The sequence below is a fragment of the Panthera onca genome, chromosome A2 (assembly GCF_046562875.1).
Source record: "Panthera onca isolate mPanOnc1 chromosome A2, mPanOnc1 haplotype 2, whole genome shotgun sequence".
NCBI classification, from domain to species: domain Eukaryota; kingdom Metazoa; phylum Chordata; class Mammalia; order Carnivora; family Felidae; genus Panthera; species Panthera onca.
The window spans coordinates 116,636,080-116,661,607 of NC_138340.1; the positions used below are offsets into that span (position 1 = coordinate 116,636,080).

A 25,528-nucleotide genomic window follows, 5' to 3' on the forward strand; every position below is an offset into this window, starting at 1 on the left:
ACAGATTATCTAAACAGAAAATCAGCAAGAAGATGGCTTTGAGCGACACACTGGACCAGATGGATTTGACAGCTATATTCAGAACATTCCTTCCTAAAACAGCATAATACACATTCTTTTCAAGTGCACAAGGAACGTTCTCCAGAACAGACCGCATATTAGACCACAAACAAGCCTCAACAAACTTAAAAAGATCAAAGTCAGGGGCGCCTGGGTGGCGCAGTCGGTTAAGCGTCCGACTTCAGCCAGGTCACGATCTCACGGTCCGTGAGTTCGAGCCCCGCGTCAGGCTCTGGGCTGATGGCTCAGAGCCTGGAGCCTGTTTCCGATTCTGTGTCTCCCTCTCTCTCTGTCCCTCCCCCGTTCATGCTCTGTCTCTCTCTGTCCCAAAAATAAATAAACGTTGAAAAAAAAAATTAAAAAAAAAAAAAAAAAAAAAAGATCAAAGTCATACCATGCAGCTTTTCTGACTACAACATTATGAAACTAGAAGTCAACCACAAGAAAAAATCCGGAAATACCACAAATACATGGAGGTTAAATAACATGCTACTAAACAATAAATGAGTCAACCAGGAAATTAAAGACAAAATTAAAAATTACATGGAAACAAATGAAAATGAAAACATGATGGTCCAAAACCTTTGGGATGCAGCAAAAGCAGTCATAAGAGGAAAGTGTATAGCAATATAGGCCTGCCCCAACAGCAAAAATGTCAAATACACAATCTAATCGTATACCTAAAGGAGCTAGAAAAAGAACAAACAAAACCTAAAACCAGCAGAGGGAAGGAAATAATAAAGACTAGAACAGAAATAAATGATATAGAAACTAAGACAACAATGGAAAATCAATGAAACCAGGAGCTGGTTCTTTGGGGGGGGGGGGGACAAAAAAACTGATAAACCTCTAGCTGGACATATCAAGAAAAAAAGAGAAAGGACCCAAATAAAGTCACAAATGAGAGATTAAAAATAACAAACACCACAGAAATACAACTATATGAGAGTAGTATAAAAAACTATATGTCAAAAAACTGGATAACCTAGAAGAAATGGATAAATTCCTAGAAACATATAACCTACCAAAACAGGAAAAAAAAATAGAAAATTTGAATAGATTACCAGCAAAGAAATTGAATCAGTAATCAAACAACTCCCAAGAAACCAAAGTCCAGGACCAGATGGTTCCACAGGCAAATTCTACCAAACATTTAAAGAAGAGTTAATAACTATGCTTCTCAAACTATTCCAAAAGATTAAAAGGAAGGAAAAAAGTTCCAAATTCATTCTATGAGAGTAGTGTTATCCTGATAGCAAAACCAGATGAAAACACCAAAAAAAACCAAAACAAAACAAACAAACAAAAAAACAGTATAGGCCATTATCTCTGATGAACATGGATTCTAAAATCCTCAAGAAAATACTAGCAAACTGAACCCAAACCCAATACATTTAAAAAATCATTCACCATGACCAAATGCAATTTATTCCTGGGCTGCAAGGTTGATTCAATATTCACAAATCAATGTGATACATCACACCAATAAGAGAAAGGATAAGTTGGTTAAGGATCTGACTTCAGCTCAGGTCATGATCTCATGATTCATGAGTTCAAGCTTTGTGTCGGGCTGTATGCTGACAGTTCAGAGCCTGGAGCCTGCTTCAGATTCTGTGTCTCCCTCTCTCTCTGCCCCTCTCCCTGTTTCTCAAAAAAAAAAAAAAAAAAAAAAAATTTAATAAGAGAAAAGCTAAGAACCAAATGATCACTTCAATAGACACTGAAAAAGCATTTGACAAAGTACAACATCTATTCATCGTAATAACCCTCAACAAAGTAGGTTTAGAGGGAACTTATCTCAACATAATAAAAGCCATTTATAAAAAACCCACAGCTAACATCATCTTCAATGGGGACAAACTGAGAGTTTTCCCCTAAGGTCAGGAACAAGATAAGGATGTGTACTCTCACCACTTTTATTCAACATAATAGTACTAAAAGCCCTAGCCACAGCAATCAGACAACAATAAAAAAGGCATTCAAACTGGTGAGGAAGAAGTCAAACTTTCACTCTTTGCAAATGACATTATACTATGTATAGAAAACCCAGAAAACTCCCATCAAAAAACTAGAACTGATAGGGGCATCTGGGTGGCTCAGTCGGTTGAGCATCCAAAACAACTGACAGCAGTTGTTCTGACAACTTGTTTTCAGAAACAGCAAGTAAATCTCAGGTTACGTGTCAACTCCCCGTGGCTGCCTATGTGCAAGGCTGCAGAGAATTTGAAACTTTGTCCAGGTTTCAAGGAGAAGGGGACTGTGATGCATTCACCACTTCAGCCATATACTGCATATTTCACATCACTGAACTAGGCTATTGATAGAAATATTTCAATAAGTAATAGGGTGTGTGAAAAAAGAAAAGGCCCTTCACAAACTGGAAAACTCTGGCCCGTAGATTAGCCCCTAATAGAATGGCTATATTGAAAGACTCGAGTACACTGATGTTAACATCAGGGAGGAAGGGTCTCTAGCAGTGTTCCACAGGCCTCTATTTTATGTCCTGTCCTAGTTAAAACATGTATCCATGACTTCGAACACAGCATATATTCATAGCATATATACGTAACATATATTCGTTGGCACGTAGAGCTAGCAAGAGGGATCCTGTCTGATTAATTTTTTAAAACCTGACAATCTTGGCCTCTGTTTGTCTGTGGTGCTGGGGAGCAGCCATGAATGCATCAGGAAGTCAACACCTCGACTAATATCATCATGAAGGGAAGTTGTGGGGACAGAGATCCTAGGCTGCTGTGCCAGGTCTTGCCTTTCCAAGAAGGAACTGGAAGCCCAGCCTCCTTACATAGGATGACTACCTTCTGATACCCAAGACCCTCTGGCATGGTGAATCCTGGATGGGAGTGATAGAGGAGTGGCAGGGCAGGGTCCACTGCTAGATAACCACTGTACCACTGTGCTCCAGAAGGGCCATCCCAGGACCATCGTGGAAGCTGTGTTGCTGCTGGGCCCAGCATCCTAGTGCATTGGGATACTCTTTACAGTCTCCCTGCCCAAATGTACACAAGGTGGCCAATAAGTCTGCAATGAGGGTCAGAAGTACCAAAACACTGGAGGAAAAAGCAGTAGGCAGATGGAAGCCATTCCATGCAGCAGTGTCAGGGCTCAAGTATGAATCACAGGCTGTGTTTGAGAAGATGCCTTCCTGTGCCGCTGAGGGTATGTGCCTGCAGACAGCCCTCCTTGGAAGAGAAAAGAGAGAGTAGAGGAAGCCGGCATCACACTCAAGTCCGTGACTTTTCATGGCAATGATATAAGTTTCCTCAGCCTTTCACTTACCCTCCCTGTACTGCTGAAAGGGAAGTAACCATATTTACCACATCTTCCACAACAATAAGCAAAGCAAATTCAAAGCCACAACAGCACTTCTTTCTCTCTTTCCATACCTGCTAGTGCACTGACCAAGAAGTAGGCTGTAGAAAAGAGTTCCTGGTTGCTGATTGCATCCTCTGGGCCTGGACACTTGCCCTGCATTCTGTACCCCACCAGACACAGGAAAGCCATGAGGTCCTGCTGCTGTGGGGGCGTCAGCTTCCCCAGTATTGCCATTGGGAGTGACAGGCCACTTAATATGTCCTCACACTGCATAAGGAAGAGAAAAGAGATGGATGTAGTAAAGCCAGAGGCCAAGCTGAGCCTCTGCCCCATGACATGCACCCCCTTGCCCTTCCACCATCTCCCAAGTAAAGCAAAACCCTAATTCCTTTCTGTTTTTAAATCACTAATCCGCCAGGTTAGATTTCCTCATAAGAAGAGTAAACAGCCTTGCCCAGGTACTATTCTTTCACAGCAAGGGTAAAACGGATACAGGAAAGCCTTCCAGGACAGGGCAGGGTCTGTCCGGTCGTACCAGAGATCAGGAACAAGTGACTACATGCAGCACTGAGGGGAACATAAAAACATTATCCCATCATGTTATCCAGCTTTAAACTTGGCACAGCAGCCCCCAACCACATTCCCAGCTAGACCCAGGGCAGCCCCATTCATGAGCATTGGACCTGCTGGAAGGCGGGTGGCCCTGCCAGTAAGGAGTGAGCTCTCCTCCATCATCACCTTCACATCAGATGCATTCGTAGAAGAGCCCACTGGCCCCCACTACCTGGGAAGCTTCTTTCTCCTGCACTTGACAGGACACCTGATCTTCTTTCCAAATGTACTACTGGTCTGATATTTCCCTCTTGGAGCTATTCTAGGAAGTATAAGTCAGGGGGCTTTTTGAAACATGTGTGTTCTCCCTGGGGCTAGTACACCCACCTCTGAGCTGCACATCACCCAGAACACCCAGATGTCTTGGACTGTTAGACTCTCTCTACAATTATAGGGTCCCCCACCGGTGGCCAAGCTCTTTTGGTACAGTCCAATTTCAAGAGTGGAAAATAACATGAATGCTCTTCTGGAAATCATAAAAGCATTGAATCAGAAAATCAGAGTTCAAAATCTCTGAATAATAGAAAAAGAAAAGAAAAACCTATCATATAAATCATCTGCTCTAGCCCCCTTAAGGAAGGAAAGTACAAAGTCTGGCAGGTTGCCAGGTGGTGTGTCCTTTACCATTTGTACAACTAATAGTTAAGGAACTCAACCAGAAAATCCTGCTGCTACAAACCAAAAAAATACAAAGGCCTGCTTTTCAATCTATTCTAAATAGAATAAATTGACCTATTGGACTCTGCCACACAGCCCCCTTGTAGTGGGGCTGAATAGAGGCCCCCAAAATATATGTTCACCTGGAAGTTTAGAGTTTGACCTTATTTGGAATTAGAGTCTTTGCAGATATAATTAAAATAAGGATCTCAAGATGAGATGCTCCTAGGCTGGAATGGGTCCTACATCCAATGGTGACCATCCAATGGTCCTTTAAGAGACAGAAAAGGAGAAGACATCAACACAGAAGACAGGGGCATAGGAAGACAGAGTAGAGACTGTAGCAGTGTGGCCACAAGCCAAGGAGCATCAGGAGCCACAAGAAGCTGGAAGAGGCAAGGAAGCATCCTCCCCTAGAGCCTGTGGGGGAAGCATGGCCCTGCTGACTTCTCAGCTTCAGACTTCGGGCCTCCAGAACTGTAAGAGAATTTGTAGTAATTTGCTATGACAGCCCGAGGGAACCAATCTGCACTTCGATTCTTGACATCAGCTACCTTTCTGCATTTAGATAACTAAGGATCTGGGAATAAGAAAAAAAAGAAGCTTTAAGGTTTAAAAGAAGTGAGGAAATTTTAAATGCAATTTTATCCCAGCTCACAGCCTCATCCCAAGAGGTCTAGCCTGTCCACATCTCCCGAAAACCCAGGTAGAAGCAGCACTGCCTTGAGAGGTCTGTGGTCTTACCACTTGTTCCAGGACCACAAGCAATTCTTCATCGAACAGGACCACCTGGAGTATGTCACTAAGTGCTGTCTGTTGCTGTTCTGGCAGCTCCAAAAACAGATGGAAATCCCTCTCCAAGAGCAGAGTCCCTGTGAAAACAGCAGAGCACACCGAGCATCGTGACTCCCATGCATGTCTCAGAACAAGGGACAGGAGCCTTTGCTTTTTATAGTAATTGTCCTCAGTTCTTTGAAAGACACATGCAGAAACACATGCAGTAACACACAATGGAACTAGGAAGCAAAAGACATCGAGCTAGATAACACCTTGCGTGTTTTCAATAACCACTCACACTACTGCAAGAAGAAAGAAGGGGGACAAAAAGAAAAGAAAGAGGGCCACCCGGATTTGTTTCAGACTTAACTCTTTTTTCTGAGGACTTACTAAATATTAAGTCTATTTTCTGGAAAATTCTAATCAATTATTTAGACTCCTCTTTAGCATGATTTCTACAGAAGTCAATTATCAAGGCTGAGTTACTAACCATCACTCAATACTTTGATAGGGCTTTGCAGCCATGCAGACTCCAAAGTCCATTATTTTCCATGTCCTTTCTTTTAATACCATGCATATTTTTATCCTTTAATATTTAATGCTTACTTTTCAAAGAGTCTGGCACCCTATTTTTATGGCAAACACCAGCCATTCCATTTTTCCCATTCATTATTCTTCACCCATCCTGGAGAATGGGCAGGTGCACAGACCCACCAGCTGGGTTATGCACATCTTCTGCAGGGTGCTTGAGGCTCTCTCCTTAAAATCTTTTCTGTATTTTTTTAAACAACACTGAAATACTTCTAGTAAATTAAGCCCAGTGAGGATTTAAAAACAAGATTTGATAAACCAAAACCGTTTCATATGCAGAAATGCATACTAATACATAATGCACTACCTCTGCTGATGGCAAATTCCAGCACACAATGGTCAGAGAGCCCCATGGAGAGGAACAGGTCACATCAGTCACTGACCCATTCAAAAACTTCTCTATAAATACAGCTAGGTCTTTGCCATGCCATCCTGGAGAGAAGAGCTTTCCTGGTTGGTGTAAAGTCCAAGGGCATAAAGGCCAGGCTGGCCCCCACCCTACTCCACATCAGGCTGATTTGAATGGCCAACTGACAGAGTGGACTGGTGGGAAAGGAAATGATAAGCTGCAGTCCATGAACTCTTGTCCCTTCCCTGGAGCACAGTACACGGCTGCAGGGCCACTCTGTTGTGTCCTAACCTACGACCATGCTTAAATGGCAGCTGGAAGTCAGACCCAACTGTCAGTCTCAAGGAGGCAGAGGAGGGGCCTGCAGCCCTGCAAGATGGAAGAGTCCTATCCTTCCCTGCCATTTCTTCCAACCCTGATGCTTTTGCTACAGAAAGAGAAGTATCTTCTAGTTTGGGACCCTCTGAAGCCCCATAGATGACAGTCTCTTCTTATCCTCCTGGCCATTCTCCAGATCATTCTGAGCTGTTTCTAGCTCTTTTTACCAAGTTCTTACCCAGTTATTTGTTTCCCCTTTTCCTTGTCCATTTCCTCTTTGGCTACGTACTGCACTCCCCCCGCCCCCACCCCCCGCCCGCCCACACCACCACAAGAAAAGCCAACTTTTTAAAACACAAAATCCTATGAAGAATAAAAGGAATTGCTGCAGGCAAGTCACAGGTACTCCCCTCCTCCTCACCGGATGCAGGGCTTCAAGCCACGTGGATAAAGAGCCCCCAAGAGAGCATTTTGCAATGCTGACAAAAGCCTTGCCTGTGCTGGCAGTGAAGGCTGGAATGTAACGAAACAGATGCAAAATTTGGGATATCGCTCTTTGCTGCTAACTAGCTACTTTTAATAGTCTGCGAGTCTTCTATGGATAAAATGAAAGAAAATGCCAAACCCCAGACTCTTTCACTCCTTAGTCTTCCACCCTTTCCTCAAAACATGGCATCCAAGACCTGAGGTTCCCTAAGATTCCACAGAGGTGCATCCTGCTGAGTGGACTAGGTCTGACTTGGAAGCATTGTTCCCTCTGTTCTCAAATGTTCTCCACTAAGTCGCTGAGGAGTCACCGCTCCTGAAGGCCACCTCACCTCATGAAGTATAGTACTAAAGCAGCAATCAGATCACCACAGCCCACCCTGCTGACAATACCTTGTTTTAAAACATTCATCGGCCAATCCAGGGCAGATGGTCCTGGTCCAGAATCTGGCATTTCCCAAAACGGAAACTCTTCAAAGGACGAAAGGTCCAGGAAGACATAGTCACTTCTGTGAATCTCAAAGCCACCATGCTTCCCTTGTAGGAGGCAGAATTCTGTAATGTGGGAGAAAAGGACAAGCCAGGCATAGGGTCAGCTGAGACTTGTTGGCACATCTCAAACCCAGGATTACCTAATAGGGAAGTGGGGGGGTGGAGGGGAACACATCCACTCTCTGACCCCATAAGCCCACTTCCTACACATTACACTGTTTGATGAAAAGTCAGCCACTTCCTAGAAATACAGGAAAATGGTTGTTCTCAACATAAAGCTCTCCAGTGTGTCCTCTCTGAACAGGTGGGAGGCAATCTTTTCAACATCAGAAGTATTTCCTTAGCCTGACTTGAACAAACTGTTAAATAGCAAAAATTCAATTGAGTACATTTTAAAATGACAGCAGTTGGGGCCAGTGGTTTTCTTTTTTTTTTTTTTTTTTTTTTTTTTTTAATTTTTTTAATGTTTATTCTTGAGAGAGAGAGACAGAATCCGAAGCAGGCTCCAGGTTCCAAGCTGTCAGCACAGAGCCTGATGCAGGGCTTGAACTCACGGACCGCATGATCATGACCTGAGCCCAAGTCAGACACAAAACCGACTGAGCCACCCAGGTGTCCCTAGTGGTTTTCTTTTTAATAAAGCCAAATCAAACATCTTCCCATGTTTGAAACAAAAAATTTGAATTTGATTAATAAATTTGATTTGATTGAACTGATGATATTAAAGTATTATTGACAATATAAGTATACGAGTGGTATGTGGTTGTAGTTTTCAAGTCTTGTCTTTTATTCATTAATAAATAAAATAATACTCAACAATTAAAAGTGAATTTCTCACTGGGTGTTGTATGGAAACCAATTTGACAATAAACTTCATATATTGAAAAAGAAATAAAAATAAAAAATAAAAGTGAATTTCTGATTTCTGCAATTGTATAAGTGAATCTTACAAACATATTGAGTGAAAAGACCAGACTCAAATAAATACAGTCTCCATGAATCTATATAAAGGCAAAACTGGTCTTAAAAAAAAAAAAAAAAAGACTCATCTTCAGATATACTGAAGTATTTATAGATAGAGCAATACAATGCCTAGGATTTGTTTCGAAATTATTGAATGGGATGGAGGGAGGTGGTCAAGTTGTAGATGAAACACAAATCAACCCAGTTATTAAAGCTGGTACATGGGAGTTCATAGTATTATCTCTACTTTTGAACATGTATAAATTTTCCATAATAAAAAGTTTTTTTAAATAATAAAATATTTCCTTAAATATGTCCATATTTAAGAACCTAAGGTAACAGTTATGTGATAGTTATTATGTCCTTAATAAGCAAAAATAGCAAGTGCACTCATGAATTAGGGCTCTTTTTATCTTTCTATTTAAATTGTTTTTAATGTTTATTTTTGAGAGAGAGAGTGGGAGTGGGAGAGGGGCAGAGAGAGAGAGAGAGAGAGAGAGAGAATCCGAAGCAGGTTCCAGGCTCTGAGCTGTTAGCACAGAAGCCTGACATGGGGCTGGAACCGACAAGCCATGAGATCATGACCCCAGCCAATGTCGGGCGCTTAACTGACTGAGGCACCCAGGTGCCCCTTATGCTTCTATTTAATCATTTGTGTACTTAAGCACAGGCTACAGAATTAAAATATGGATGTCATGAGGATTAGCACATATTTTTACTTGCTTGTGGGTACTAATGGCAAAAATCAAATGGCTATCTAAAGACAAATGAAACAATCCTTTATGTACTCATCCGACCCCTGGGCATCTGGGGCACCTGGGGCACCCCTGGCTCACTGTGCCCTTGGCACCAGGCACTGAGGCAGATGAATGTGAACCAGGCTTCAGGTGTTAACCTTGCTCCCCCAAGACAGCCACCATGACAATTAACATAGGCTCAAATCCTGCCAAGAGCCAGGCAGGCCCCCCAGCTGGTAATTTAGGAGTCTATGGCATCAGCACCACTCTTGCCTATACACATGCACAGACCCCTGGAGACACTGCCAATTCTTTCATTGTTTTTGGTGTTGGGCACTGTGCCAAGAGCCAGTGACACAAAAGGACTATAGTCCAGGCCTCAACAGTAAGTATGTTACTAGTGGGAAGACATAGCATAGGGGTACTGGAGGAGGTGCACAGGTCCCTGAAGCCAAAATGGCAAGAGCAGAGAGAGAACCAGAAAAAGTTTCTTGGATGAAGCAGTGTCTAAGGAGCCTCCTAAAGTTTTGGTAAGAATTAGCTGGACAAAGAGGGCAGAGAGCACACAGGCAGTCATGGGGCTCTGGAACAAGGGCCAGACGAGTGTTCCTAGACAGTGGGTTAACTCTGGCCAGATGGCTACATCAGCATCTGGAGATTAGAAGGAAGGCTAGACACCTGTTGGGGCTGGACCACAACACACCTGAAATGCAGACTTTGTCTTGGGACAAAAGGAGCCCTTGAAGGGTGTTTACGCAGGTGTGTGAAATGACCACATTTTTATTTTTAAAGAATCATATTAGTTATACTGCTAGGATGGAACAGATGGGGAAAGATTCACAGAAGCGGGGAAGCCAATTAAGAGTGTGTGGCGGGACTTGGTGGGGAAATGCTATTGGGGCCAGTAGACCTGCAGACAAGTGCACTGACCGAGGCTGAGTCAGGGGCACAGGTTCATGTCCACAGGGCATCCAATCAGAAGTATGCACTGAAAGGACACTGGCATAATGCCTAATTGTACGAAGTACAAGGCTAAAGTTCAAAACCATAAAACGACGTCTATGATTGGCTATAAGAGGAGAGCTATTGGTGAAGGAAGGGGTCATGGATGAGAGAATCTCTTGGCTTCGACAGGCCACATGGTGCCTCCCACAAGGGACTCAGAGGAGTCGGCCTCCACATAAAGTTTCAGAGGACAAACAGGATCCTTGTCCAATGTATCCCCTCTCAGAAGGTGGGGAGGAGACATCAGGCAGCCTCTTAAGGGCCCTTCTGGCCCCTGCAAATCTATGTTTATGAAGCCAGATCAGAATATTCCGTGGAACACAGATGGGGGAAAAGGCAGGGGGGAGCAAAACTGGCTTAAAAATCAGGCTATGAGTCGCACAGAAAGTCAGCCTGGCCACCAGGCTGCACAGGCACAGATTCGGCAGTGGGAAAGGGCAATGGAGCGGGGCTTCCTAGGCCGGGGTGAGGGAAGTGAGCCAAAAGAACCTCCACGATTTCCCCTGGGGACCTCTTCTCAACAGCACAAAGAGGAGCATATTTTCAAAGATAGCAGAAGCCAGCCAAGATAAAAGGCTGGAAATTGAAATGTAAACAGGAGAGCCAGCCAGACAAGGCTGTGTCTTTCCAATCCTGTCTGAGAAAGAGAGGCCCTCTGCAGGTGCCCCACCAGAGCTGCAAGTGGCAGGGCACTGCCACCTCCTCAGAGAAACAGGAAGGGGATCCCCACAGGCCCCACAGCCTTGAATGGTAGCCCCAGCCTGGTCTCGGCCACCAAAGGTCCTCAGAGCACTCATGAGCATCCTTGGGTGCAGGCCAAGTTTTCCAAAGGCTAATAAATGTGACCCCTCGACTACCAACCCATCTGGACAGGATAACCGGGCCTAAACATCTTGGGCTGGAATCACGTAAGTGCATGTGGTAACATGCTGATAACAAAAACAGGAGCGACAATCTTGTTCAAGTAGAAGACTTCCAAAGAGACAGAATAAAATCATAAAAATGCCAAACAAGGACGCAAATCTGGAACCATGGCCTGAAGCCTGTAGGTCACAATTCTTGGTATTTCTGTTAGTTCATGCATTCCTAAGGAGTCTCTGCAGAACGATGTCTAAAAACCTGACACCCTCACTCTGTGTCACCTCCCTGAAATGCAGGCTGCTCCATGTGTGAAAAGAAAGTGGAGCCTCCACCATTGCATTCCAGGCCTCACGCATCTCTTCTTTGGCTCCTCACGTGCCCAGGAGCTTGTGACTGTCAGGTAAGGACCATCAGTGTTCTAAGTGCCTATACTTGTAGCTCAATGCCATAGTTAACTCGTGTGGGCCAAGTGCACACAAAAAGCTGCCTCCTGGACAACTTCCTCTTCCCTAACCTGCCACTTCAGAGAACAAACAGGAGAAGAACAGGGGACACCAAGAGATATGTGCATGGTGTATCAAGGCACACCTTTTAAAACTTTTCATTATGGAAAACGTGAAATGGCGCAAGAATAGAGTAGTACAACGAACCTCCTCATACCCAGTGACCAGCTCCAACAATTGTTCTTTACCTCTTCCAACCCCACGCATACACCCTTTACATTCCACCTGGACTATTTTTGAAGCAATCCACAGACATGTTACCATTTCATCTGTGAAGACTTCAGTATAATCTCTAACAGAAGACTCTTTTTTTTAATAAACATAACTATACCATTACCATACCTTAAAAAGTCAATTATTATGTTACATTTATTCATTCATGTCCCCAAGAAGTGGTCAGTTTTCTTAGGTTCGACACAACCTCTTCTCAGGAAGAGCAGGAGGAAGGAGCCGTGAGCATCTAAGATCAGCAAACATGAGCTACGCTAAAGCCCTTGTTTTCTTCAAATGATGCAATGACCAGGATCTCCCAGCTTTGAACACACTGGTGATCAACAGAGCAAGGTCAAGTGGAGCATTTTTGGCTTCATGTTGGGGGAAGGAAGGTGGAATGCTGATAGTATTATTAACAGCTGAGGCTGTTAATAAACAACCACTATGCCAGGCACTTCACATGCCTCATCGCATGTAATCCTGACCACAGCTCGGTGAGGGAATGCCTTTCCCGTTCCAGAGATGGAGAGTTAATGCTCAGCGACATCCACAACCTGCCTCACGGACACCATGGCACCAGGGCCGATCCACAGTCTGTTTGATGGCATGCCCACAGCATAGACCCTGTGCCGTGCTGGTGAAAGTTCATCCACACTTGTCATCCCCACACTTCCCATCTCTTTCCCCTAACACCCAGGGCAGGAGGCGGCACTCACCAAACTGGCCATCCAGTTTCACGTACAACTCGATGACGCCGTAGGCTATGGTGGTGGGAGCCGGGATCTCCAGCACCACGTTGGTGTCCTTGATGACACTCCCATCCTCCTTCGCTGACACCTGTGAGTGAGAGCACAAGCTGCCCCCATGAGCTCAGACTTCCCCAGGCTTCTCTCTGCCTCCCCACTGTGGCCAGCCTTGGGCCTTGCATACAAAAACATTGAGCAAATGCCCGAGGAACCAAGTGGAAAATAGGAGCCAATCAGCAGATGTAAGGATGTGATCCTTGTGGGCCTCATGATGTGATGCACATATTGGGAAGTAAATGGCCAAACTTCTGTGGAATGAGATTCCAGAGTGTGGGGGATAATGAGACTAGGTCAACAGTACTGAATAAAGCAGATAAATGAGCAAGGTAACTTGTCATTTCCCTCACGGAGGATTATGGTAACCACTGTGACAGCCCGGACAATGATGACAATCCCAAACAATGTCAGTGCCTGACTGGGAGAACTAGCTAAGAGCAAGGACCTCCCCAGAGGCATCATTCCAGACCCCTGTGGCTGGCACACTGGCTGTTAAATAAGCCCAGGGGAGGTGCTGGAGGCATGAGAGGAGGATTTCCAGGAGATGCCAAGTGGTCAGGCAGCAGAGCTCTGTCCTTCCAACACTGTTACAAATATGACCCCTTCCCAGGACGGCCTGGGGAGATCATTGCCTCAACACTGAAGATCAGAGACCCCTTTTAGCAACTTGATCCCAGTTGGTGGGAGGACAGCCAGCTTCCTGATTTCCAGGCAGGCGCCAGGCCTGTAGTGGGGTCACCACAGGCAGAAACACTGGCAGGGTTGGCCAAAGCCGCCTCCCATCAGGCCCCTCCTTCATCGCTGCTATCCAGCCTTCCTGCCCCAAGGAGAGTCCACCTCCAGACCCAACCTCTGTCTCCACCTCCTTCCAAATACAACTTTTTTCTCTGGAAAAAGTCAAAAGTCACTCCAAGAAACAAATCTCTGAGAATAGGTCATCAGACACCATGGTAGACTGTGGAAGAAACAGTTTGGGGTTGATAGCTTCCTGTTCCACAGAAGTCTAGTACTGGCTCAGGGATCAGCCTGGTAATAAGACTGCTTCTATTTTAATCCAGAAGCATCTGTTTTTCTGTGTATAGACACATGTACTGCTCTTTACTTTCCCTAGCTCAGTCCACAAAGAATTTGAGGCAAGCGATCCCAAAGTGGTCATTTTGAGACCTCTGGCTACCAGACCTTAAGGCTCTGGTAGCTATCTGTGTATTGGCCTGACCAGTGCTCCTTTGACCCATTTTCTTTTGGGGAAGGCACCTGACCATTCCGAGGGTTGTGTTGCCCTGGCCTTGGGTCTGCTTCAGAAATGGGTACAAGTGACGATGGTGAGAGCCAGCCCTGAAGCACACTCCCCTGGGGTGGCAGCAAAGAGCCACCACACCACAAGGAGAGCACCTACCTGACAGGGACTCTACCCCAGGGGAGGCAGCATACACCGTCTGTCCAATTTCCCTTCTAGCAGCAACTGAACTCAGATTCCCCTGAATGTTTCAGTTACACGAGCCAATACATTATTTCTTGTTTAAGCCAATTTGAGTTGGGTTTCTATTAGCTCACTACAGAAGAGGCCTGACAAACGAAGACACAACCCCAAGAGGCCCCTGACCCGGGTCGTGATGACCGAGACCTCCAGCCCCGGTGCCTCCACCCCGGGGCGGCCACGCACCTGCACCACCTTGGTTTGGATCCCCACCACGCCGCCGCACTGCTCCTCCACCTGAATGTGCTCCCAGATCACACACTGCTGCGTGGTCACTATCTTCTGTGTTAGGACGCACAGGACTTCATTCTTCCTCTCCAGCACCTGCTGCAGCACAGGATTTCCCAGATTTATTGCTCTGAAAAGGGAAACTGGCCGTGAGTGGCCTCCTGCCTCAGGGGAGATCGATGCAGCAAATGGATCTTCTCTCACACAGCCGGCGGCTCAAGAGTACGCGGGTAACAACCAGCATTGCTTCTTTCCTGGCCACGAGAGAGGGGGCAGTTCATCCAGAAAGACTCAACTCAAACTTCCCAAGGCCACCCAGGAGCTTCCAGGCATCCAGAGAAAGGCTGCCCGGGAGGGCAGGGGGCTCCCTACCGAACAGCATCACTGGTTGTCAAGGACGAAGAAAAGAAACCCAACTAGTGCAGGGGCTGAAATCCACCAGTTTTCCACCCTGGAAAGTCGGTTTCACCATTTCATCAACGGCTGAGGGCCCACAGCCATCACAGGAAATGTGGGATTATGGGGGGAATGCTGACCAGTTCCTTCAAGAGAAGAGAGGATCAGGCTTCCCACAGCAAGGAAGAAACTGGATTTGAAATAAAAAGGAGCTTCTTAACCTGTCTGGGAAGGACACAGAATCTCTTAGGAGAAGTTTCATGCCATTTTACAGATGAGGAAACCGAAGTCAGTCTGTGCTCAAGGCCCCCCAGCACAGACTTGGGGCTCCTATGTGGCTACTCTGGAGAATTTCCAGGACAAGCTAAATTATCCATGTACAGGAGACAGATTTCAGGCTTAGAAGTAAACAATGAAATAACCCCTGCGGAGTTCTCCTCTGACGCGATACATCTATGAGGTGGACAGGAAAGAACCTAAGGAGAGTCCATATTGACACAGCAACAGTTACAGTGTTCATCTTGAGCTTTTTAAATAATTCAAGGTTAATTACCTTTAAAAAATTCAGCAGCACCTCTAACCACACACAGGTAAGGGTCACCCTGACATGGGGCAAACACAGATTCTCCAGGGTTCAGAAAGTATCCTCAGAACAGGAGTGAGTAGTTAGTAAGGTCCTATCTCCATGTGAAAAGCTGTCCCGGGTAGAAACTCCATCATCGGATAGACAGACAAAATGTGGTATGTACACACAATGGGACACTATTCAACCATGAAAAGGAATAATGTTCTGATGCATGCCGACTCATGAACCAACCCTGCAGATGGTATGCTAGGTCTAATATGCCAGACAAAAAAGGACAAATATTGGATGAGTCTACCTATATGAAATACCTAGACTAGGCAAATTCATCATGGTAGAAAGTAGATTCAAGGTTACCAGGGGCTGGGAGGAAGGAGAATGAGGAGTTCTTGCTTGATGGCTACACAGTTTCTATTTGAAAGTGACAAAAAGTTTTAGAAATGCCACTGAACTGTACACTTAAAAATGGTTCGAATGATAGGGGCACATCGGTGGTTCAGTCGGTTAAGTGTCCGACGCTTGATTTCAGCCCAGGTAGTGATCTCACGGTTCCTGAGTTCAAGGCCTACATCAGGCTCTGCACTGATGCAGAGCCTGGTTGGGATTCTTGCTGTCTCCCTCTCTCTGCCCCTCCCCTGCTTGTGCATGCACGTACATGCCTTCTCTCTCCCTCCCTCTCTCAAAAATAAACATTTTTAAATGGTTAAAATGATAGAATTTAGGTTATATATATTTTATAACAAAAAAAGTAAAGATACATGAAAAGGTGCTCAATCTTAGTAGTGTCAAAGAAATGCAAATTATAACAACATTTCACACATGTTAAGTAAGTAATATGGGGCCTGGCTGGCTCAGTAGGAGGAGTGTGTGACTCTTGACCTTGGGGTCATGACTTGGAGCCCTATGCTGGGTGCAGAATTAATAAATAAACAAATAAATCATGGGTTTTTTTTTAAATTAAGTAATAAAAAAAATTGACAACAACTACAAAAAGCTACCCAGGGGTCCATTCCAGGAAGGCCAATGAAACAGGGGCTTGGAGCCCAGCCCGTGGGGTTCAAATTCAAGCTCTGGCCCTCCAGCTGGCTAATTACCTTCGCACCTTGCTTTTCTTATATAGATGGATGGGAACAGTGCTCTACTCGAGGGGGCTAGTGTGGGGTCTAGAGGAGAGGACATGCAGTGAACACAGAGTTAAATGCCACACGAACTCCAGCTGGCTCCCACTACCTTCTGGTGTTCTTCTACTGAGGTGCCCAAAATAAACCCCAATGTGTGCACTTGAAGGGAATATGAGTCATTTAATTGGGTTGGAGGCACTTTCTCACTCACTTGCTTAGAAACCTTCAGTGACTACATCACATCCTGTGATCCGGCCCCTGCCCATGGCCAATCCCACCTTCCAGCTTTCTCTCCATGCCTTAAACACAACAGGCGAGTGCCTGCCCCACAGCCTTAATGCCATGTCCCAATTCCTACATCTTGCTGATGTTAGTCACCTCCTCAGGAGTGGCAGGCATTTCCTGATCACCCTGTGCACGGTAACAACTCTGTCACACTGTCACATCCTGAGACCACTTATCTGGAGAGCATATTTAGACTTAATACTTTTCTAGCACATTTGTTTATTTGTACATTATCTTCCTCTTCCCCCTAAACTCCATGCAAGTAGGGACTGTGCCCTCCAATTACTATCAGGACAGTGTCTAGTACATAGCAGGGAATCATATATAATTTTGGAATAAATGGATGAATAAAACTTGTGGGTTTTTTTTTTTTTTGCTTCTCTGTCTCTTTGCCTTAATGAACATTCAAATGTGTGTGTGTGTGTATATATATATATATATATATATATATATATATATATATATATATGCATCTCTGTGTGAAAGAACACATAGAAGATGGAGGAAATGGAGGGTTAGCAGTGTAGTTTAAAGAATGATATGTAGAGGTAAATCCTCCCAAGATTGTGTTCAGGTTCTAGAGACACAGACTTGGAAGAGGAGAACCAGTGTATCCACCAGTCAAAACATACGTTTGAACCAGACCCTTCTGATGCTCTACTCTGACAGTATAGACAATTTCATCTTCTAGCAGATTCTTGAAAATCAGCTGCTTCAATTACAGTTCAGGTACTGAACCAAGCCCATGTGAACACACACATCAGAAGCAGCAACTTCCAGCTTCCAAACCCCAGAACTCACAGCAGAGGGACAATGGAAGGCCACCCAGAGTCTGAAGGGACTCTGGCACACCAGAAATCACTGCACTACCACATGCCTTAAACAGATCCACCAAATGCTTGATGCTGTCTTAGCCAATGTTAAATTATTTGGAGAGAAAAAAATCAGCCTAAACTGCCCAAGACTGCATTGCTTAAAATGCCTACCTCCCTCCAGAACTCCCACACCAAACACCAGAAGCAAAAGGGAGCAAAGTCCATTGCAGAACCGTAACTTTCTTTTGCATCTGATGGTGGTCCAGTCCTTGGACGTGTGCCCATCCAGCCACGCACCTGTGAGGCTTAGTGGCCCTCAGAGTGGCCCCTGCGGGCTGACCCCACCACAAGCTAAGAACAGAAGCCAGGGCTTTGGCCAGGGTCCATCTCTAAAGCTGAGAGACTCAGCTGAGTGGGGAGGTTAGTACTATGGACAAGACCCACGCAGGCTGACTCACAAATACTCCACTGAGCTACACAGGCAGGGCTGCAAGGGCAGGCCCTCCCCACCCATCTGGGGATTGTTTCCCAGAACAGTGCTGCCACCTTTTGGAAACCCAACACCACACAGACCTACTCATCTTCAGTGAGGACAGAAGACCTGATGTAGACAGAGGGAGCTAATTATCAGGGGGAAATGGATTCCTCATTGGACTCTTTGCAAAGCCAGCTCAGAGGGAATTTTCCCCATCTCCTTTCCTAGTTACCACCAGCAGGCAGCAAGCAGCTCAGGATGCAGAGCAGCTCCTGGGGGCCAGAACATGGCCATGGCCTCCCCAGAGCATAGATCCCTGTGCAACAGGGATACCCTGGGCCCACTAAGTGGGGAAACCATCAGGTTTCAGTGTAATCCATTTACATTAAAATCCTCCATGTTTCATGTACACATTTAAAGATGTTTATGGGTTCCTCCAGACCACTACACGGATTCAAGGGGAAAGAAAATTTAAAACCCTAGATTAGCAGTTTCATAAATGAGGAACATGGAGGTCCAGAAAGGTTGTAGATGGTAACTGTTCACAAAGCCTCCCAACCCCCCAGCCACAGCAGACCCACCACTGCTTTCTTGCCCCTCTGGGCGAGGGCACCCTCTGGCTGTACCAGAATGTGACCTTCATCTCTAGCAAACTCTTGTATTAGTATGTCCACTTCCACATGTAAAGATTTTGCCTGTCTAGCTAGACCCACAGGTAGGGCTGGAAGGGGGGTTTATACCCAAGTCTTCCAGGAATCTTTTTCAGAATATCTCTGCCTGCTCATTCTCCCTGACCCCATCACCTGGTGGCTGTGGCAACGTGCCCTTAGAAAACTTTCCCCAGGTTGTCTAAATTAGCTCCACCTCCCCTGAGCCCCATTAAGAGCCACTGAATAACATGGACAGAATGTCTTCAGAAAAAGAAGATAGTATTCACAGTAATTACCGCTTGAGTGGGGAACTAGATGGCTGGAAGATCGGGAGGACACTCCTTCCCTTTTCTCCCTTTCCCTTTTTGATTTGTAACATTTTAACCACGTGAACACACCAATTATTCAAAAAATGTTTCTTATTAAAAAAGACCTCTGGAAAAACTGTAAGCTCCCGGAGGACAGAGTACCCTCTGTACCTACCCTACCAGAGTACCCTACCCCTACCTCCATGCCTATCCTACCCACCAGGTGATGGATAGATGAATAATTTATCACATAAATTCTAAAATGCATGGTTGGAATAAATCTCCAGCAGGACTGGAATCATAAAGAAATAGAAAACCTGATCACATCTATTACTAGTAAGGAGATTGAATCAGTGATCAAAAACCTCCCAAAAAACAAAAGCCCAGGAAAAAACAGCTTCAATGGTGAACTCCACCAAATGTTCAAAAAACAATTAGTTAATCCTTCTCAAAAATCCTTCCGGGGTGCCTGCGTGGCTCAGTCAGTTGAGCCTCCAACTTCAGCTCAGGTCATGATCTCGCGGTCCATGAGTTCAAGCCCCGCTTCAGGCTCTGTGCTGACAGCTCAGAGCCTGGAGCCTCTTCAGATTCTGTGTCTCCCTCTCTCTCTCTGCGCTGCCCCTGCTCGCACTCTGTCTGTCTGTCTCTCTCTCTCTCTCTCTCTCTCTCTCTCTCTCAAAAATAAACATTAAAAAAAATAAATAAAACATTAAAAAATGTTTTTAAAAATCCTTCCAAAAAATAAAAAAGGAGGGGATGCTTCCAATCTCCTTTTATGAGGCCAGCATTACCCTGATACAAAAACCAGAAGGAGGCCACAAGAGAGCTAAGACAAATATCCCTGATGAACACAGACACAAAACCCTCATAAAATATTAGCAAGCCAAATTCAGCAATGTATTTTTTTAACATTTATTCATTTTTGAGAGAGAGAGTGAGAGAAGGGCAGAGAGAGAGGGAGAGACAGAATCTGAAGCAGGCTCCAGGCTCTGAGCTGTCAGCACAGAACCTGATGCGGGGCTCAAACTCACAAACCGTGGTATCATGACTTGAGCCAAAGTCGGACACTCAACTGAGCCACCCACGCACTCCTTTTTCATTCTTTTAATGTTTATTTATTTTTGAGAAAGAGAGACAGAGGGTGAATGAGGAAGAGGCAGAGAGAGAGGGAGACGGAATCTGAAGCAGGCTCCAGGCTCTGAGCTGTCAGCACAGAGCCTGACACCGGGCTCGAGCTCACAAACTGCAAGATCATGACCTAAGCCAAAGTGGGACACTTAACCAACTAAGCCACTGGGCACCCATGCAACAATGTATTAAACGGATAATACGACATGACAAAGTGTCATTTACTCCAGGGATTCAAGGCTGGTTCAACATCTGCAAATCAATGTGATACACCAAAATGAAGATAAAAATCATATGACCATCTCAATAGATGCGGAAAAAGAAAATTCAACATCTATTTATGACAAAAACTCTTGACAAAGCAAAGTAGGTATAGAAGGAACATACCTCAACATAATAAAGGCCATATAGGACAAGCCCACAGCTAACCTCAAACTCAACAGTGAAAATATGAAAGGCTTTCCTCTAAGATCAAGAACAAGACAAGGATGCCCACTCTCACCACTTTTATTCAACATAGTATTGGAAGTCCTAGCCAAAGCGATTCGGCAAGAAAAGGAATCAAAACACATCCAAATAAGAAAAACTGTGACTATTTGCATATGACATGATATTACATACAGAAAACCCTAAACTCTCCACCAAAAAACCATTAGAATACACAAATTCAATAAAGTTGCAGGACATAAAAGCAGTATACAGAAATCTGTTGCATTTCTTTACACTAGTAACAAATAATCAAAAGAGAAATTAAGAAGACAATACCATTTACACTTACATCATAAAGAATAAAATACCTAGGAGTAAATTTAACCAAGGAAGTGAAAGACTTGTGCACTGAAAACTATAGGACACTCATCAAAGAAATTGAAGATACAAATAAATGGAAAGATAGTTTGTGCTCATTAGAAGAATTAACGTTAACATTGTTAAGATACTACCCAAAGCAATCTACAGATCTGACACAATCTCAATCAAAATACCAATGGCATTTTTCACAGAAATAGAACAAACAATTCTAAAATTTGCATGGAACCACAAAAGACCCCAAATAGCCAAAGCAAACTTGAGAAAGAACAAAGCTGGAGACATCATAATCTCTTATTTCAAGCCATATTACAAAGCAATGGAATCAAAACAGTATGGTACTGACATAAGAACAGACACAGATCAATGGAACAGAATAAGGAGCCCAGAAATAAACCCATGCACATATGGTCAATTAGTTTATCACAAAGGAGCCAAGAATATGCAATGGGGAAGGACAGTCAATAAATGGTGCGGAGAAAAAACTAGACAGTCACATGCAAAAGAATGAAACTGGACCACTATCTCACACCATACACAGAAATTAACTCAAAGTGAATTAAAGACTTGAATATTACACCTAAAACCATAAAACTCTTAGAAGAAAATGTAAGTAGTAAATTCCTTGACATTGAGCTTGCTGATGATTTTTTTAATCTGACACCAAAAGCAAAAATAAAAGCAAAAACAACAAAAGTAAAAATAAGTGGGACTACATCAAACTTTAGTTTTCACTTCTGCACAGCAAAAGAAACCATCACCAAAATGAAAAGGCAACCTACTGAAAGAGAAATAATATTTGCAAATCATATATTTGATAAGGAGTTATCAGCCAAAATACATAAAGAATTCATACAACTCAATAGTTTAAAAAAATCCAATTTAAAAAATGGGCAGAAGATCTGAATAGACATTTTTCCCAAAAAGATGTAAGAATGGCCAACATCACTCATCGTCAGGGAAATGCAAATCAAAACCACAGTGAGGGGCACCTGGATGGCTCAGTCAATTAAGCATCTGACTCTTAATTTCAGCTCAGATTATGATCTCACGGTTCAAGAGATTGAGCCCTATGTCAGGATTGAGTCCCATGTGGGTTCTGGGATTCTACCTCTCCCCTCCTACATGCACATGCACGCACACTCTCTCTCAAAATAAATAAATAAACTTTAAAAAAAAATGAGATATCACCTGAGAATGGCTGCTTTCAAAAAGACAAGAAATAACAAGTGTTGCCAAGGATGTGGAGAAAAGAGAATCCTCATGTACTGTTGGTAGGAATGTAAATTGGTGCAGCCACTGTGAAAACCACATGCAGAGGTCTCAAAATTTAAAATAAAACTACCATATGATCCAGCAATTCCACTTCTGAGTACCTAAAGGACACAAAACACTGGATTGAAAAGGTATACGCACTCCCACATTCAATGCATCATTATTTACAACAGCCAAGATGTGGAAATAACCTAAGTGCCCTTTAATGAACGAATGAAGAAAATGTGATACATACATACAATGGAATTTTATGCAGCCATAAAAACGAATGAAATCTTGCCATTTGGGACAGCATGGATGGACCTTGAGGACACTGTGCTAAGTGAAATAAGCCAGACTTAGAAAGAGAAATACAGTATGATCTATGGAATACAGAAAAATAAACAAAAACAAGAACTCATAGGTACAGAGAGCAGATTGGTGGTTGCCAGAGGTGGGAGGTTGGGGATGGATAAAATGGGTGAAGGGGGGCAAAAGGTATATATTTCCGGTTATAAATAAGTCATGAGGATGTAATGTACAGCATAGGAACTCTAGTTAGTAACACTGTACAGTAGGCCCCCCCTTATGTGTTGTCTCAACAACCCATGGTCAGCCATCGTCTGAAAGATGATCCTCCTTTTGATGAATCATCAGAAGGTCAAGAGTAGCCTAAGGCTACATCACAGTACCTACATCGTACACCTTATCTCACCTCATCTCATCACACAGGCATTTTACCATCTCTCATGATTATCATCATCATAAGAAGGGTGAGTACAGTACATAAGATATATTTTGAAAGAAAGAGACCACATTCACATAACTTTTATTACAGAACATTGTTATAGCTGTTCTATTTTATTATTCTTTATAAATTAAGCATTTAAGGGATTATAAATTAAACTCTATCATAGGTACATACACATAGAGAAAAATGTATTATACACAGAGTTAGGTACTATCCACAGTTTCAGGCATCCACTGGGGTCTTGGAACATACTGCCCACAGGTAAGGGGGATCACTATATTACATATATGAAAGTTGCTAGAAGAGTCCATCTTCAAAGTTCTCACCACAAGAAAAAAAAATATTTGTAATTACATACGGTGACAGCTGTTAACTAGACTTATTATAGTGATCATTTAGCAATGTATACAAATATTGAATCATTACATTGTAGAGTTGAAACTAATATAATATGATGTGTCAATTATACCTCAATAAAGAAATTAAAAAAAAAAAAACTTTCTCTTCTCCAGTCCGGCCAGAGATCAATGTCCATAGATAGGAGGAAGGAGACAAAAGCTCTCCTGTAAGAAAATGAACAGCCAGATGTTCTCTGTCCTCTTCACACATACTTTTAAGGACAGCCCAAGGTTCCTTTTTCTTCCTGGGGGACAATATGAAAGCAAGAACAGAAGGCCATCGAGATGTGAGATACCATATAATCACTCTTCCAAGGGTTAGACCCAAAGAAACACATCCAGAGGCAAGTGAAGGGAAGTAACACTAAATGGGGAGAAGAGTGCCTTTTCCTCATTCAATGTACTTGCTGGACCCTCCCTGCCCCCATTCTCCTGAGGGATCATCCTACTTCTGTGTAGCAGGCCGCTCTGTGTCAACACAGACACCTGTACTCCTTCTGGAGATGCTTTCTAGCTTTATCTCCTATTCACTGGGTTATTACCTCCTCTGAGCCTCAGTTTGCACATCTGTAAAATGAGAACTGGCTATGAAGCTTATATTTAATGAGGGCTTACATACAGTGACCACACTGCACCCGTCTGCAAATGTTTCTTTTCTTCCACTGTTGGCGGGAAAGCCCAATCAAGAACCCTTCCCAGGAGGGTCAAACACATGCAGACAATTTTCAGGGTGCTTCATGCGGTGAGCCGTCAGTCAGGAGGTGGACCCTCAAAGCAATTAAGAAATAGCTACACAGATACAGAATGGGAGCTGACTGAGAGACAAGACCAGGCAGGAGCCTCTAAGAAGTAGCAGGCAGAGAAGCCGGCAGGGAAGTGAAACTCAGAGCTGGGGCTGCTGCTGGGGACCAGGGCAGCCAGCGGAAAAAGAGGCTCCTCTCCTAAAGCGCCTAAAAATTCCCCAGGCCCAGCCCCAATAAAGCTGCCTCATCTCCTAGGCTGAAGCTTTACTTTGAATTCTACTTCTAAGGCTTTGAAAGCCAAAATGCAAATTCACAGAGAAGAAATCCAGAGACTTTTACAATTCTAATAATATCCGTAAGAAGGAAGGAAGCAGCTTTCTTTTCCAAAGCATAAATCCAGTCTCCAGGATCCCTCTTACAGAGACGAGAGAAAGGCATACTTTCTCACACAGACCACCACCTCCATACTCATTCATTCAATCCCACAAATAGCTGAATCCTCTTATGTTCCAGGCACTGGGCTAGATGCTGGTGATTTCTCACTGAACAAGACCAAAGCAGTCACTACGGGCACAATCCCCCCTCTGTAATAGCCATTGGTAATAACAGGTCCTATAAGAATTTTCATAAGGCTCTCCAAAAAGTAGATAGAGCATGACAGCATAGGAAACATCAGCTTTTATCCAGTATGCTACAGAGAAATTATAAAACTATAAGGGCCCCAGGGATTACTAGTTCTGGGACGGAAAACCAGTTGCATCTCAAGTATCCTCTGAGATGGCCCCATCAGCAATCGCAGCTTACCTGTAGGGAAAAGGATTCTGAGACCGAGTGTAGGCCCGTGGCAGTGAGGAGAAGAAAGCCATGATTGATTGGCAGTGTCTGCATGGGCCTGAGATGGAAACATGTCACCCCTCAGAGGTTACAGACTCACTTGAATCACATGGCACTTTAGCAACATGGACAAAACCAGGACACGTGGCCTCTTTTTTATATATATAAATTTTAATTCTATTGCAAGAGGACAATCACCAAAAAATCCTAAAATTTATATGGAACCACAAAAGACCCCAAATAGATAAAGCAATCTTGAAAAACAAGAGCAAAGCCGGAGGCATCACAATACAGACTTCAAGTTATGTTACAAAGCTGTAATCATCAAAACAGTATGGTGCTGGCATAGAAACAGATGCATAGATCAGTGGAACAGAATAGAAAATGCAGAGGGGTGCCTGGGTGTCTCAGTCTATTAAGCATCTGACTTCAGTTCAGGTCATGATCTCAAGGTTTGTGGGTTTGAGCCTCACATTGGGCTCTGTGCCGACAGCTCAAAGCCTGGAGCCTGCTTC

The 25,528-nt window shown here is 44.0% G+C and overlaps 1 protein-coding gene across 2 annotated transcripts in view; it reads right to left on the reverse strand.

Moving 5' to 3' along the window:
* The window catches only part of GSDME (gasdermin E), a 65,122-nt gene that overhangs the window by 11,006 nt on the left and 28,588 nt on the right, over positions 1-25,528 (reverse strand). For both annotated transcript variants that reach the window (XM_060632731.3, XM_060632732.3), the window contains 5 exons: positions 14,424-14,595; positions 12,674-12,794; positions 7,577-7,738; positions 5,407-5,534; positions 3,465-3,660 (listed from right to left, as the gene is read on the reverse strand). In XM_060632731.3, coding sequence (XP_060488714.1) covers positions 3,465-3,660; positions 5,407-5,534; positions 7,577-7,738; positions 12,674-12,794; positions 14,424-14,595 — 779 coding nt within the window. The remainder of the gene's footprint in view (positions 1-3,464; positions 3,661-5,406; positions 5,535-7,576; positions 7,739-12,673; positions 12,795-14,423; positions 14,596-25,528) is intronic.